Source organism: Ailuropoda melanoleuca, chromosome 4 (assembly GCF_002007445.2).
Source record: "Ailuropoda melanoleuca isolate Jingjing chromosome 4, ASM200744v2, whole genome shotgun sequence".
Taxonomy (NCBI): domain Eukaryota; kingdom Metazoa; phylum Chordata; class Mammalia; order Carnivora; family Ursidae; genus Ailuropoda; species Ailuropoda melanoleuca.
This window is the reverse complement of record NC_048221.1, coordinates 136,934,026-136,951,391: the sequence shown is the minus strand read 5'-3', so window position 1 is coordinate 136,951,391 and position 17,366 is coordinate 136,934,026. Positions and strand designations below refer to the sequence as shown.

The 17,366-nt window shown below is 44.1% G+C and overlaps 1 protein-coding gene across 1 annotated transcript in view; it reads right to left on the bottom strand.

Annotated features, from left to right (window-relative positions):
- The window catches only part of NOL10 (nucleolar protein 10), an 85,390-nt gene that overhangs the window by 6,221 nt on the left and 61,803 nt on the right, over positions 1-17,366 (bottom strand). Inside the window, exons 18-19 of the mRNA XM_002921514.4 lie at positions 8,889-9,062; positions 8,382-8,629 (exon numbers count right to left, since the gene is read on the bottom strand). Coding sequence (XP_002921560.1) covers positions 8,382-8,629; positions 8,889-9,062 — 422 coding nt within the window. The remainder of the gene's footprint in view (positions 1-8,381; positions 8,630-8,888; positions 9,063-17,366) is intronic.

Sequence of the window (17,366 nt, the reverse complement as noted above, 5' to 3'; positions counted from 1 at the left end):
ACGTTCGGTTTCTAACTTGTACACGTGACCCTTCATTGCCTGTCACAATAATAACGTTTTATTATAAAATCAGAACAGTGGCCCTTTCCGTGAACTGGGTTTGGAGGAAAAAACGGAATGAAGCTTCAAGACAAAGACTCGCAGTGAGTTTCCATGTGAGCGCTAATGCTTGGAGAACTGGCCAAGGTGCCTGTGATGCAAACGGGGGGGAGGGGGCCGAGGAAGCGAGAGGGAAAGAATATGGTTCTCTCTTCTTTCCTGTTCCCTCTTCCAAAAAAGGTCAACACGTTTCCCTTTCCAATCCTCCTCGTACCAACTAAAGTTGAATGTACCCCTTTTGAGCTAACCTGTAAAAAAGCCTGACTGAATTTAAAAATGGCTGAATTGGGAGAAGGATTTGCTTTTGCCTGAAATACGATCTTCATAACTAATTACTGAGCAGAATGCTGCTCCTAAATGGCCCGCAAGATAAAGTGATGCTCCTTTGAAATTCTGCGGGAAATGTTTGATGTTCGCACCATGAGAGATTTATCTCCAGCTTATGACTAGTAGTAACGTACCGAACATGCCTTCTTTATATAACTTGAGACGTGAAGTGGTTAGCATAAAAGTGGCACTCTTTTCTAAGCAATAATGTTATTAAGAAGCACTTTTAAAGTACTTTTCATCTTCAAAGTGCTTTACAGACGAACTAATTAATCCTTTCAACATCCCTGAGACACAAGTATTTATCCTTTATAGATGGCAAGAAGGGAGGTGAGGCACTAAATGACTCGCCCCAGGCCACGTGAGGACTCAAGTCTAAAACCAAGATTCCAATTTAAGAATTTCTGGTTTCCAGGATTGTGTCAGACCAAGCTTGATTCATAAAGTTTTGTGTAGGAAATTGCGTCCACGAAGTCTTCCAAATGTCAAGTTTCCACATGACAGAAGGAGTGAAACGATTTAGTTTAGTTTGGCTTTTTTAAATTAACCAGAACTCAAACGTGAAGTGTAAACGGACTCCAGCGCGGCTGTGAATTATGTCAGCCTAAGCAAATTCCTTAGCCTGTTCGAGCCATTCTTGTTCTTTCCTTTCATAGCTTCTGAAGAGCTATGGAGCCACTGAGACAGGGTGGCACACAGCAAACACTAATTTGGGAAGAAAGTGACTTTTCAAGTAAATTGTGGGCAATTACTACTCTTTTAAGAATGACCTTATTTCCTCCATGATAGGGTATATAAATTCTGGTTTTCTCTCAATGTACTTTCAACGTGCACTTGTAAAAACTTGTTCTGTCTGGGCTACTTGGAAAGACAAGCGGAGTTTTAGAACGAGCTGTGGCAGAAGATCAGACACAGGTACTGAGCGTGGAGATTTCTACATTAAAGCAAGCTCCACTTCCCTCCCTTTGAAAGTCGGTTTACGGTATGTGGCTGCTAACCAGCAGTTCTAAGCCAGCGACCTGAGAATGAAGTCAGTCAGAGACGACTGAAGAAGCAGACAGACACCTGAAAACTGTCTCCTGTAACAGAAGAACAAAATGCAGAAATCCACGCTGTGTGACATCGATAAACACGGTTAAGAACTTGAGGGGAAAAAATGTCAGTGTCGTGCGATGAACAGCCCCACACCACGTTGTGGGGACTGGAAGCAGATAGACGTGGGCTTCTAACCTTTGCCAACCTTCCAAAGGTTGAAAGGATGGAATTATCCAGCACAGGACAGCGGACAGGGCTACGGGAAGGAAGAACAAGAGTTCTCAGCAAGACTATCTTTAAAAAAAAAAAAAAGCACAAAGTACCAGGGGAAACATCGAATTAGGTATTTATTATATGGCCCAGGAAATAATGCTCCTCAACTGAGTTTGTTAAAATCACTTTGTGTGGAGGCATGTGCGTTAGTCCAGCACTCAGAGGAGTTAACTCAAAAGAAAGGACTCACTCTTCCTCCACAGTCCACACCAAAGGGAACAGGCAGGCAGTGGAGAAAAGGGATCCACAGCTCAACTGGCAAATGTTAAATACTCTGTTTAGAGCCAAATACCTTTGGCAAATATTTACAGAGACTGTGCAGGTCACCGAGAACTCCATCTCAATGCTTTCTGTCAGCATGTGTTCCTCAAAGCCCTGCTCTCAGGAAATAGAAACTGAAGCAACCAGGATATCTGGATACCTTATCTATCAGCTTTGTTCATATTTAAAAAGATTCCTAACACCCACTGTTGCCGCAAGTGTGGGGAAACAGGCACTGGTAAGAACTCGAAGAGCTCAAAGCCTTTCCCCAGGGCGATATGACCCCTTTTGATCCAGCAAGTTCCAGGACTGGGTCGTACAGTCTAAAGAAATCCCTGCACATGTGTACGGATTTCTAACCGTGGGACAGAGGAAGACGAAAACAAGGAACAACTAACTCTCCCACATGAGGGAATGTTACAGACATTACGGCCCAACCAGCTTATGAACTATCGATGCAGCTACTGGGAGACCTATACGTACTTACAAAGAAAAATTTTCAAAACTTATCGCTACGTGAAAAGAGCAGTTCACTGGCAACAGCATCAGTAGGGCCCCTTCGCGAAGTCCAGGAGAGAACAGCTAACACTGCACACACGTGAGCGTGCACCCTGAGGAGTCACTGAATTCCAGAAAGGCACACACAGCAGTGACCTCAGGGAGGGAGCGTGGGGGTAAAAGGGAGACTTTCACCTTTTATTCTACATTCTTATGTATTATGACGAAAAGATGCTTACATGTCACCTGAGTGCATATCAACTTGAGTTAAGAAGAGATTCTTTTTTCTAAGTGCAACTTTGGAATTAAATTGCTTTCAAAATTAGATGAAAAAATGCTTCTATTAAAATAAGACTGTGTTCCTTCAGCTCTCGTCCACAGCAGTGAGGAAAATTCGCTGAAGAGTAAAAGCGGGCCGCAGTTCGTCCAGAAAGCGGATACAGTTGTGGGCATGGTAAGCAGCTCCCCGAGAGCTACTGAAACCATCTGGGGAAGAAGGGGAATTCCTCCAAGGCAGGAAATGTCTTTGAAACCTCTGAACTTCCAAGATGGACCACAGGCTAGGTGCTTCAAAGAAGGCTTTCCTCCTGAAGGGCTGTCTGGCAAGGAGAGGAGGGGAGGCAGCCCCAGCTACTGAGCTTCAGGAAGCTGTGTTGTTCTAGACCTCTCTCTCCTCCAGGCTCACCAGTACGTCCCCACCAGTGCCTCCGTTAGGCCCTGCCGACCTGCCCACTGCTGCCCCGTCGTTACTGGAGAGGCTGACGTGCCCAGACTCCTGACAGGCCCCACTTTCTATCCCACCCTTCCTGATGGCCTCCCCTTGGGCTCTGAGGATGTACCCTGTCCTTTCTGAGGCCGTCTCCTGAACCCGTGCCCGGGCCCGTCTCCTCCAGACTGCTTGCCGAATTCAGCTCTGTCCGTTGACTCTAGTCTCTCGTGTCACTGTCTGCTTGCCACAGTGAATCCCTCTCTGCCCACATTCTAGCTCTAATAGCCGAAAAGATCTTCCCCGTCAAGTTACTGGCTTCAATGCCTTCCTTTTTCTGCCAGACTTCCTGGAAGAACCATCCACATTAATTGCTCACAATATTTATTATCTCTATTCATCCATCGGTCCACTGCAATCCGACATTTGGGCCGATGCCTGAGAAGCTGGTCCCGGCAAGACAAGCTTCCTAATCGCTTTGCTCTGTTCCATGGACCGCCAGGCTCCCTCCGACATTTGTGCCGCACCCTCTGCGTCACTTTCTCCCTGCCTGGCTCTTTCCAGCTTTCCTTCTACATCTCTGAAAACTCCTCAGTGATCTTTACTACTCCTTCTCTGTTTGTCCTCCAAACGGGAATTCTTAGCCCTGGGCTGTCAGTCTTACGGGTGACAGCTCTAAAGTGACATGCAGTACTTTGCGTGCAAGTGTATCTGTCTAAATAGAGGTGTGCAGTTTTTATCACAGACTCAAGAANCTTTCTCCCTGCCTGGCTCTTTCCAGCTTTCCTTCTACATCTCTGAAAACTCCTCAGTGATCTTTACTACTTCCTTCTGTTTGTCCTCCGAACGGGAATTCTTAGCCCTGGGCTGTCAGTTTTACGGGTGACAGCTCTAAAGCGACATGCAGTACTTTGCGTGCAAGTGTATCTGTCTAAATAGAGGTGTGCAGTTTTTATCACAGACTCAAGAAAAATACCTGTTCCCCAGGGGCTCCCCTCTTCACCCTCACCACACTCTATACACTCAGAGTCAGTCTCAATCACACAGGGAAGGCTGCTCGCTCAGCCCCAGATCTCTGGCCCGGGCCCTGGGTCTCGGTTTCTCTACTGAACGTTACCAAGAAGGCACTCGGGCACCGCACACTTACTGTGCTGAAAGCCGGCTCAGTACTTGCAGCCTTAAACCTGCTTTTCAGTCTCTTTCTTGACCTTGGCGGCAACATTGCCAGACAGTTCCACATCGCCCGACCACTCTTTTCTCCTTCGCTATTAAGTTAGTAACCGAACAATGTTGCGCTGTATGCCCATTTTCCTTTCTTATTCTTAGACAGTCTTGTGACTAACTTGGCCCTCGGCTGGCCTGGTCCTCTCTGTCCCACAGTTCCGGCTTTTGACTTCTGACCGGGACTACTGAATAGTCTGTTAGCTGAGCTCAGGGGCCCCTCCCTGCACTTTCTCTCTAAAACTGAGGTATTCATTACCAGTTTCTGGGAAAGAGGGACTTTTTATGCTTATGTTTTTATTTTTATTTTCTGTAACAAACATGAGCTGCTTTTATTAGGTAAGCAGCTACATGATTTGGGGAAGGGGTTGGAAACAGATTTGCTCATGGTAATCTCAGAGGCTTAGCAGCGCCTGGGGCAGGACCTGTGTGCCGCTCCCCGGTTACTCTCCGCGCTCCCCCCAACACTTTCACACGGTGCTCCCTGCTCCCACCCCGCTCTGCAGGAATGCAGTCTTTCCCACCCTGCTGTGGGTGCTCACCTTTTTGTCTTTTGTCTTTGACCAGTTTCAATAGGACCCCTTATAAAGACTTTTTAAATCTCCAGAAGTTAAATCCCTTCCTTTCTTATGCACTTTCCCCATGCCTCTTTACAGCTCCAGAGTATCCTGAAGGCTACAGGCCTGGGAGCTGTGCCTTGTGTTTCCACCCCCTGGCTCAGGACAGCACTTCGCTCACACTAGGCAGGCACTCAACGAATTCTGACTGATGAATGGGCGGCCAGAGAGGCCGAGAGGTGGGTGAAAAGACTCACAAAGCACAGCACACTGTAAGGCATATAAATATGTGTTGACAGACATACGTATCTGTCTGATGCCATGTGACCATGCCCAGCAGAGACAGGACTCACTCAAGCATCAAGTTAGGATTCCTAATTCACTTTTCCCTTTGCAGAAAAAGTTTTAAAGTTGGGCAAGTCCAAGTGAACATTTGAAACATAAAACACTCAGTTTTGATTCTGTGCTTTACTGACTGCCTTGTGGGAACTCATAGAATAAACAGAAAGCATCACTTTGGTTCTCTGAAGGATAATGGTTCAATGCTTCATTAAATAATACAAAGATATTGCAAGTTCAGGGTTTGCCAAAATAATCCAGTCAAGACTAGAACTCAATAAGCAGTTTGTGCCAAAATGTCAGCAAACTGCAGGCTGTTCATACCAAAGGGTTATTACTTTAAGCAATAGGACTCTCCTTTTCAGCTCATGAAGTATTATCACTTCTATAGTTCCTCTTCTCAAAAAAAATTTAACTTAGTAAAAATGTTCAATTGTAGTGTATTAACTTGGCTATTATTTATCCATTAAATACTAAATTTCCATCCCTTCTGTTTCTCTTATTAATGTCCTGCTACGACTCACAGGCAGAACAAAAATGTCAGAAAGTTTAGTCATGCCTCCCACCCCCAAATCACCATGTTACCAGGCTTACCTAAAGACAACTGTTCCCAGGTTTTCCTGGCCAATGGCTTGGGAATAAATGGGTTCTTTCTCAGCAGACCTTGAGAGGGTAACTTCCTGAGTTGCCTGACACGTAGCCAAGGCACAGGAGATTCACAGTTCCACAAAAACTTACCAAGTGCTAACTTGGGTCTAGTACGGATTCAGGAGCCAGCAGCAGTCAAGGAAATAAAGCAAGACAAAACCAGCAGATAATCTAACAAAGAAACGCACTCTACAGAATCAGAAAACTACAACTAGTCTTCCCTCTGCTTCTAAGTAGGACTCCAAGTTGAATATCCAAGCCTAACAGGTACATAAAAAGTGAGGCTGCATGCACTGCTGGTGGGAACGTGAAATGGAGCAGCCTGTTTGGAAGACAGTTTGGCAGCTTCTCAAAAGGTTAAACATACGGGGCGCCTGGGTGGCACAGCGGTTAAGCGTCTGCCTTCGGCTCAGGGCGTGATCCTGGCGTTATGGGATCGAGCCCCACATCGGGCTCCTCTGCTATGAGCCTGCTTCTTCCTCTCCCACTCCCCCTGCTTGTGTTCCCTCTCTCGCTGGCTGTCTCTATCTTCTGTCAAATAAATAAATAAAATCTTTAAAAAAAAAAAAAAAAAAAAGGTTAAACATATGCTACTGTATGGCCAGCCATTCCACACCTAGGTTTACAGCCAGGAGAAACGAAACCTGTCTGTGTAAGATCTTACACACCAACGTTCATAACAGCATTATTCATTATAACCAAAATGTGGAGCAACCCACATGTCCACTGACTGGTGACGGGATGAAGGAAACATGGTCTATCCATACACCAGAATAGTTTTTGGCAATAGAAACGAGTGCAGTACTGACAGATGCGACAGCACGAACACTGAAGGCATTTCGCGACGTAAGGGAAGCCAGACCAAATGCCGCATGGTGTGTGATTCCATTGATATGAAATGGCGGAACAGGCAAATCCATAGAGATAGAAAGTAGATTAGTGGTTGCCTGGGGATGGGGTGGGCTGGGGGCAGATGGCAGCGAATGCTAATGGGGCATGGGGCTTCATTTGGGAGAGATGAAAATGTTCTAAAATTAACTGTGATAGCCGCACAACTCTGAATCTACTAGAAACCAATGGACTGTACACTTTAGGTGAACTGTATGTTATGTAAATTGTATCTCAAGGAAGTTGTTATTAAAAAAAGTGGTAAAGATATCTTCAAAAGATATCGACCCTATTACTAGATTCTTTTCACCAGCAGATCTTTTGTTCATTAGAACCAGAATTTTGAGATGCTCCTGGATTCTAAGTTGAAGGATTCACTCAACATTTGGTGTCCCAGATACCTGCTAGAAGCCGGTGAGAGGACAAGGACCAGACGTTATCTCTGTTCCAGAAACAATTCAGCCTGTCCATCAATGTCTTCTCCACTCTTTCCCCAATTCCTGCATCTGAAAAACCCCATTTTCCAAACAGGAAGCTGGGAGCTGGAAAAGTGCAGGTTCAGAACTGGTACTGTCTCCGACCTACCTCATCCATCTCGCCTGACCCCTCCTCCTCTTCTGGGCTCCCCAGACCCTCCAGCTCTTCTTGCGAGATTCTCTACTATGACCATCTATCACATTAATACTCAGCCCAGGAATTCTCAGAGCAGAGGGCTTGTACACGATCTGGAATTGAGGACCTAGCTTCTACCTTATTTGGTTACCTACAACTGAAACTCTCCAAATAATATTTTTTTTAACACTGACTTTTTTATTGCGGTAAAATACATTCACGTTGCTGTGCAACCATCACCACTAGCCATTTCCAGAACTTCCTCACCATCCCAAACTGAAACTCTGTACCTCACTAAGTGGCATCTCTCCTTTCCCCCTCCCCCAGCCCTGGGTAACCACCATTCCTCTTTCCATCTCTATGTATTTGACTATTCTAGAATACCACTCTTTCTCATCTCTCAATTTTCCTGCAAAAGGCTTAAAATTTCTGGCAAACTTTCCAAGGAAACTTTTCAGCAATCAGGCAAGCTGAGATACAGATAAACATCACTGAAATTCTAATTAAGAAAAATAACTTTTTGTTAAGACACAAAGAATTTGTTGCCTCTCAATTACCATTATACAGAAAAGCGCTGATTGTAGGGCACAGAATAAAACCAGTATCTGTAGGTCAGGGCAACGGAGGGAAAGAAACAAGGACAACACAAGAACGTGACTGCGCAGCATAAAAGTGTTCTTGCGTATATTGGCCAACAGTCCCAGGGCCGTGCCCTGGGCCTGACTGTATGTAAACTTCACCCCAGAAAGTTGTTGAAAGCCATCATAATAAAGACCAGTGTATTTCCCCTCAAGTCTTGTGGTGCTTCCCTCACATTAACTCCAAAGAGCACAATGTCCTCCTCAGGGCAACGTGGCCCGAGGAAGAGCGAGGCCGCGGCAGCCCCGGGAAGCGTCACTGACAGCAGGGTTACTCACTTCAGCAGCTTCTGCTTGGTGGCAGAATCTTTGAAGCTCCTGAATTCCTCGCCTGCTTTGATCTCATAAAACTGGGGCTTGAGGACCATCTGCTGGTCCTCCCTGAGCCGCTCCTGCCGCTTCACCTTTTCCTCCTGCTGGAGCAGTCTGCGCTGCTTCCTGACCTCTTCAACCCAGTCTTTCTCATCATCCGAACTCTCAGAACTTTCTGCATCACTTGGTTTTCCTTCCGGTTCTTCTTCCTCTTCCTGAAAATAAAAATAGTAAGCAGCAGCTCGTTTCCCCCACCAAACATCGACCTGTTACCCTCTTCTAACTAGCCGTCGTCCACGGAGTACGTGACCTCGCACGCACCGGGGGAAAACGCCTTTCATTAAGTAAGATCTACTTGCAAGCTGAGGTTCAAACAAATTACACCTCCAGTGTCACAAAGGTCCTTCTGACTTACACAGACAACCTTACATTAAAGAAACAGCAGCAGATATAAAATGATAAGGAGTACGTTACTTGTTCACGAAGCTCTTGTTGCTCTAAGAGTCTTAGTTTCTTCTTCCTTTTTTCACTTATTTTTGAAACAAGTGGATTCAAAAGCCTAAATTCTTCACTCTCTTCGTCTACTTGGAAGTCAGGGTTCTCAAACATAACTTTGAATCGATCATCGGTGAGAATATTAGGAAGGCTCTGTGACAAAAAGAACATAGGAATTTAAAATTAGTATGAATAAAATCTAACCAGAAAGTTGGCCTAAAAACACTTCACTCAATTATAAATTAATTAGCTGTATAAAGCATAACACTAAATTATTAGGAAACTTCTTTAGAACTAGTTTCCAGACCTTTCTAATTGCCCTTGGGTTTTATCTCCCACTCGCAAACAGATTCTATTAATCTATTTCACAGACGATCTGTATTATTTGGCCATTACACATAATGAGCTAAGAATGAACCTTTTTGGCTTAACTTTATGCTAAATACATTGGAAAGAATTTTCTCCAATTAACATTTCTCATGAAAAAATACTTTTCAAGGAAATACATATTTTTGAAACATGGCTTTTTAAGCATAGCTACTACACTGAAATAAAATCAGTGAGTTTTCCAAGTTCATATTCCAAAACTGGGAAAGGAAATATAGAACAACAATAAGGCAAGAACTAATGTGGTACGGAGCTGCGGGCAGAAGCTTCCTGACTCTGAGTGAGTTATTTGGAAACATAAGGGAAGCTTCCATCTCTTACAGGATGGCCTCATCAATTTTTTTCCGTAGGCTATTTAATTGTTCATGAAGGATACAGTGTAAACCTTCTCACACAATAAAACTGATAATGAGACCCATTTGAACAGGTCAGGGCCAACAGTAAGTTCCTTTTTAGTTGTACCACTTTCAACAGAGAGTTTTCTAGCGTGTACGACAACTCAGCTGTTCACAAAAACAGATGACAATCTTCTACACTCAGGGATCTCCTACGGTGTCTTGTCTGCTACAGGCTTGGACACCAGATAAATCAACCTACTTCACAGGGTTTGTAAATTTAACAGCCTGAACACAGGCATGAAAAGCTAACCTGTGTGTGGCTGTTTGTAAGCAGTGGAGTTCTGAGTGTGGTACCTGGAATATAACTTCACAAAAACTTGGTAAGTCATGAGACATTATGGAACTTGGGCTGTTTATTACTGGTATGTACCTAAAATCTAAAAACCCTTATCCTAAAATTCTATGACATACTGAATATATATTTAAGATACACTGAACAAGCCTTCCCTGATTAAATATCATTTCCAAGATAGTTTTAGGTTCAAGGAAGAAACAAAGATAAGATCTAGTTCCTGATCCCAAGGTGCTAGCTCAGAATCTAATGAGAAAGAAAACAACCAAAAACCAAAACAAAAACCTGGAGGCTCCAAGGCACCATACGAAGGATGCTAGGCTGAGCTGAAAGTGCTCTAAGAGCAGAAGTAAAAAGTAGTTCCAACAAGAGACATGCCAGAAGGGCTCACTGGGGGATGCGGCATCTGGCATCAGGACAGATGAATAGGTTTCAACAGACAGAGAGGGGAAGAGCATTTCCAGCCCACTGAGGAGTGAAGAGTCTGATGACGTAAGAATGACAAAATCTGAAAAAGCATTTTTTGACCAGGCCAGACTGTAAGGGAAACCAACACCATAACACCATGCCCTTTATTCTACAGGTGAGGGGGACTCCGAGGGAAGAGGACAATGAAGAAGGGGGACTTGAGGTGTGATCCAGGGCCCTCGATGACAAGGCGAACTCTGCTGTGAGAGGCCTCAGCAGCACGGTAGCTGATGGACTGCTGAGGGAGAGACCAGGCATGAGGAAGACTATGGGGCCCTTTAGGAAACCGGGAAAAGAGCCAGGATCTGACTCAGGGCGGGAACAAATACGGTCTGAAGAAAGGGTGACCATGAGACACACTTCTACGTTAGAACTGACAGATGCAGCTCCAGAGGAACTGGCAGGAGGGGAGAGCGAACAGCAGGGTGTGTGGTCCAGCTTAAGTGACTGGAAAGTTGGTGCTACCAGGAGTTAGGCCCCATCATTGAAGAGCATCAGAAAAAGAGGCATAGGGTAGAGCGAAGGATGAGAAGTTCCAAGAAACCAAGATGATCTCCAGTAGGTACACAGAGAAGCCATGGCACGTTCAGACAACTCCAGAGGATTCTGCACTAGAAAGAAATGAGCCAGAAAGTCATGGACAGACATGGAGGAAACTTGCATCCATATTACAAAGTGAGAGAAGCCAATCTAAAAAGACTTCATATGTATGATCCCAACTCTATGATATTCTGGAAAAGGTAACACTATAGAGACAGTACAAAGACCGGTGGTTGCCAGGGGCCAGGACGAGGATGAACAGGCAGAGCACAGACAATTTTTAGGGCAGTGAAAATACTCTGAATGATATTCTAATGGCGGATACATGTCATTATATCTTTGTCCAAACCGACAGAACGTACAACAGCCAGCCTAATGTAAACTGTGGACTTTGGGAGATGATGATGTGTCGGCGTAGATTTACCAAGGTAACCAACGTCCCCTCAGGTGGGGGATGTGGATAGGGGGACAGGCTATGCATGTGGTGTGCAGAGGGGGCGCCCAGGAGAGATCTGTGACTTCCCCTAAGTTCTGCTATGAACCTAAAACTGCTCTAAAGAAACGAAGTCTTTAAAGAGAACGTCATCTGGATTCTGAAGAAAGCCATTAGATACCTGGGAACACCACGCCAGGTCTCAAGCGAGAGAAGGAAGCTCAGCTATATCAATTCTTACCGTATTTATTAAATAATCACATTTAGTAATAGGGAAACACGTTACAAAAGAATATGCTGCTAGTATTAAGTGTTTTTTTCTCAATTTTAAACAAATAAATTGCCTAAAGACAAGTATGTTTTGGATGAACAACTATAAAATAGTAAGCCTTCTGACCTAGCTATAAAAATATTTCCCTTGGAGATTTTTACTAGTCTAATTGTTTGTTTTCACAGCTGATTTAAAAAAAGGAGTAGGATCAGATGTAGTCAGTGATGCTCTCCAGTAACGCAGAAGTGTCTGGCTAGCTAGCTACCCTAGAGATACACACGCTCACATGCTACACTGCCGTTCAAATCTGGAAAAACATCTCAAAGCACTGTTCCTACCACAGCCCTACTTCAAAGAAGTATTATCTGTAGATTTGAGTGGGATGCTTACTACGAATATTTTGTCCCAACATAGAACATACAAGGAATGCTTAACATTTGAAACAAGTCAATTCCTTCAATGCTACGATATCTATGAAATTAATGCTAGATGTCTGTGGTGCAGACTTCTGGGTAAAGATGGTAGTCGGAACACAAGCATCTCCTTCCAATCTCTGCTAAAACCCCAGTAAACCAATAGAAAATGGGCTTTAAAAAGACACGACCCTTAAGGATAAGGAGGACAAAGAAAGGAAACAGGAATAGTGAGATTCTGGAAAGAAGAAAAGGCAGGCCTCAATTCCTCCCTGTCCCACGAGTCTTCCCTGGAGGGGAAGAGGTGCCTGCTGGGGCAGCAGCACCCTGAAGGCACGGGAAGCATTTGGCACAAAGAGGCTGCACACTGAGGGCTGCAACGTCACCCCGCCCCCACACCCTAGCCCTCGTGATGACAGTTCTCAGAATGCTGGGAGCCGGGCCATCACCCTCCAAGCCAGGGAATCTGACCAGCCAAGAGAGAGGCCAAAAAGATATTGCTATTTGGAGCTTCCCCAAGTAAACAGTTTGGCTGGGTCACCACATAGTGAGTGGTGAGTCCTGTCTCCCCATCTCAGAGCTTCCATTAAGCTTTTTTAGATCCTTCACTCTGAAATATAAACAAATGACCTGAGAACACAGCAGGGGAAAACTACTTAAAATTTTTTTTTTCCCTCCAAGAAAATCTGCCAGCACCGAAGAGCCTAAGTTTCTGGACTGAACGGGCCCACACGGTGGCTGGCACTGTGGGCTGGATTAACGGAGGGAAGACCAGCCCCAGCGTAGCACTGAGCAGTCCGTGGGGGGTTTCCTTGGACTCCTCCTCTTCCTTGCCTTACTCTCTTATTTTGGAGGAGAAAATCCTAAGGAACTTCCTGAGGAAAATAAGCACATAATGTATGTCTGTTGCTGAGAACCTACATGTTTGAAAATGTCTTCACTATACCCTTACACTGACTGCCTGCTTGTCTGGATTAGAAATAACATTCCTTCAGAAAACGAAAGGTCCTTTTAATTCTGCCTCCCACACAGGGCAGAGGTGGAGTGTGTCCCCAGGATGCTGACTGTGGACCAGCACCTGGAGGTGGCAAGTCCAGAATGCCAAGAGGCCGACACATGCAGCAGAGACTCCGTCAGGAAAAGAAAAATTAATGTACCAACCGATATTCATAGAAACATCTTGAGATGACAGTTAGACAACTAGCAAAGGATTGAGGGCTAACCAGGAATCACCATACAGAAAACAAACAAAAAGCCAACCACTAAATCCATGGAAGACAGAGGCTGGATGGGACATGTAATCACAGATGGCCACCTGACTCCGCCTGGAATGGGAAGAGCACATTCATAGCCCCGACAAGGTAAGTGCTGCATGCTGACTGTCCCAAGCTGCAGAACTTATCAGGAGGGAAGGTCTTCAAAGATGAAAGATGAGTGGCCTGACATTTAAAAGCCAAGAAGGAGCATTATAGGCAGTATTAAGAGACTTGGAGCTTTACACCAAAATAATCCTAAAATCCAAATAAATAATCCAAATCCAAAATAAAGCTAAAAGGGCCAAAGTGTTTGTCTCAGGACAGGTGAAAATGGCAAGGGCGGGGGCAGGAGAGAAGGACAGAGGGACAGCCAACTTTCCTAACAAACACTGGAGAAACATTTAGTTTTTAAGACCACGTGTTTAAAGCTGTAATAAAAGCCAAAAACAATCTTTAATTGGTACTAAAAAACATTAAAAAGAGTATCTGGCATGTTGAAACTGATCTGATCCAATCCAGTGTCTATGCATGGCTCTATCTTTTCCCTAGAGAGATGAATTATTACCTTAAAATATACTCTTAATGGTATCCAATAAACCCGCAGGCTAAGACACCTCTCCGTGCATGGCCCAGGCGAGAGTACGCTCAGCCTGGAGATGTTGTGCAGGACCACACACGACCAAGCTGAATCCAAGAGAAGGACGTTCATACAAGACTCAAGACTCCAAGGCAGCAATGAAGAACTGGTAGAAGAGGCCAAGAGCCAGGAAATGACACTTGTAAGAAAAATGGCTCAAACCCTTTCAAACCCAGTGAATCACCAGTGTGCCATGCCTCTCCAAGACGCCCGTGCACACAGGAGTGCAATACGGATTCAGTGCAAGAGTGAATGCATCAACTTTTTTTTTTTTTTTAAAGATTTTATTTATTTATTTGACAGATATAGAGACAGCCAGCGAGAGGGAACACAAGCAGGGGGAGTGGGAGAGGAAGAAGCAGGCTCATAGCAGAGGAGCCTGACGTGGGGGCTCGATCCCGTAACGCCGGGATCACGCCCTGAGCTGAAGGCAGACGCTTAACCGCTGTGCCACCCAGGCGCCCCGAATGCATCAACTCTTAATTAGAATTAATACCACCAGGGGCGCCTGGGTGGCACAGCGGTTAAGTGTCTGCCTTTGGCTCAGGGCGTGATCCCGGCATTATGGGATCGAGCCTCACGTCGGGCTCCTCCGCTATGAGCCTGCTTCTTCCTCTCCCACTCCCCCTGCTTGTGTTCCCTCTCTCGCTGGCTGTCTCTATCTCTGTCGAATAAATAAATAAAATCTTTAAAAAAAAAAAAGAATTAATACCACCAAATGTCTAAGTTTGAATAAAGTCCAGATAATGCTCTTTGACATTAGAGAGTGGGTCTGTTCGCACTGCAGGCCCAGCATCAGTACTGAACAGAACAAACCTTATTACACTTCAATGATGTTACTAAAGTGGCAGCAATATTCGGGAACAGATTTCACTGTCTGCCTCCAAGAAACTCCAGTTGGGGCCAAAGCAGAACTAAACCATACTGGCTTTCACATCAGAAGTCATCAGAGCTATTAAAGCTCTTAGGGTTTGAAGAACTGAGTTCAAAGGCAAGACTAACGAACTGCTGATAGATGGGACAATTCTTTCAAGTATTCTTTACATTATGAAGGGTTCTTTCCTTAATCCATGAGTGATTTTTAAAGTCTTCATTTTACTTAGATAACAATGTTAAACAACAAATCATATAAACTTTGTCTAATAACAGCCTGAGATCTCTAAAAAAACTTTAAGTATTTTCGGAAAGAAAGCGAGCTCTGATGACAGGCCCGGAATTGGGACAGCAAGCCCCAAAAAGCAAATCAGGGACACATTTTAAAAATACCACTTTGTGGCAGAATTTTATCAGGGGATGTAGCTTTTACAAAGATAGCACTTCCAGCTTCCAGGAGCCAAAGAGACAACGATGTTTGATGAAAGAAGATAAGAATTTTGAAAGCTGTTCCTCCCGGTACTGCAGAAGCAGGACGTAGCCTGATGGAAGATTCTTTACAGGATGACCTATCAACGTTCTGACAAAAACTTTCAAATGCTCAATCATGATTTTTCCCATTGACTACTAAAATCACTTTGTGTGTTTTCAGCTCACACAGTCATTTTTACCAGCCTGCACCCTGTGCACAGGGAGGACCGTCTGTGTTAGAAACCTTCTCTGGCTGTCCAACCCCAGTGAAAGTCTACAAAAGAAAAGGGATGGGAGGCGAGGACAGGATACCTTTCCCACATCTTCATAATCATCAGGGCCTTTTTAAAAGGTTCCTGAACTGGGTACACCATACTGCACAAGAATCTAAGTTACAATTTAAGTGTCTTACGCTCTGTACTATTAAGGTATGTATCATTATAGGTGAGGACTCATAAGCATAAAACGTAGATGGGAATGCATACGTCTGCATCCTACACCAGCCCACACTCGTCCCCCTGAAGCTTTAGGGCATGTAATCCAAAGACCGCTTCCATTTAACTGTAAAACGACATTATGAAGTTGAAAAGTGACCTCCCTAACATCCTCAGGTTGGGCTAACAAGAAAACCAACGTGAACACTCTGAGGAGAGAGTCTACACAGCAGGAAGCACCGCCGTTCAAGCACTTTACGATCCGATCCCTGCACACACTTAATGCCCTGATGTGAATTAATTAGGAGGGGCCACAGGCACAGCACCTGGATATAAATGTATGTAATATGTTTAAGTAATTGTTTCCATGTTGGTACATTATTCACAAAAGGAAAATGGAAACAAAAAAGTCATCTATGGATTTACTTAAGAGAGGCTTCTAAAATCAAGATTTAAGTAATACATTAAAAACCCTACTAGACCAGGATGCGAAGATGCAGCCAGGACGAGGAGGCAGAGGGCAGTGAGTGGTGTGTACTCCACTGAGAAATCACAGCACTCTAAGAACACCCCTCTCCGGTCCTATCTTTGCATGTGATAGAAGAAAAAACCATGCCCCACTAAAGCCCAGGTCACCGAGCAAGAAGCTAGTGAGAAACATGCCCCTTCAGCTAAAGTCCTCGGGCGCGTCAGGGAAGGGAGAGGAACAAAAATAAACACACAAAGAGCTGGCTTATCTCACACTCACTTACCTGGTTAGAAATAAGCAAGAGAACAGAGAAAGAATAAACAAGCAAACAAAAATCTCCTGTGAGCATAACACAGCTGCCCCGAAGTTCCAGGGTCAGGCCCTTCACTCAGTCAGGGCCTTCGGGCTCCTGAGACAGCGGATCTTTATAACTCATTTGAGTGAAGAGCCAGGCCTGATGACCTGCCTGCCTGCTTGTCTAAACAGATGATGAGAAGTCCTCGCTTATGTGGGAAAAGTAGAAAAATCTCCCCATCTTGATAATATCAGCGACATGAAACACTAACCCTTACTTCTTATTTCATGACTGATCTTCATCCATTTTCATATTAGTAAAGGAAGGTAAGAAGCAGTTACACATAAGCGTGCACATGCCTGATAATGCCAAGTCTAAACAAAAATTAATTACTTCTGGAATTATAAACAGATCTAGTCAGAACAAAGAAAAACAATAAACAATTTAAATATTTAACAACAAAAGGATTAAATAAATTATACATCCCTAAGCAATATATGCAGCTCTCAAAAGTATTTATGAAGAATTTTTAATGAAATGGGAAACCACTTGTGTTATTTATACAACCAGGATAACTATCTTATATATACAATATTATCTCACTGTTATAGCTCACAAATTTAAGAGAAATAAACAGGAAGGAAATTCACTAACATATTAATGATGCCTTTCTCTAGGTAGAATTAAATAAGTCACACTCTTTATGTTCTTTTCTATTTTCCAAACTTCTCATATTGAACATATGCTATCCCATAAGCAAGAAGGGAAAAAAAGCTACATGTATTTTTCAAGAAGAAAGAAAAAAGATAATTGTAAGTTA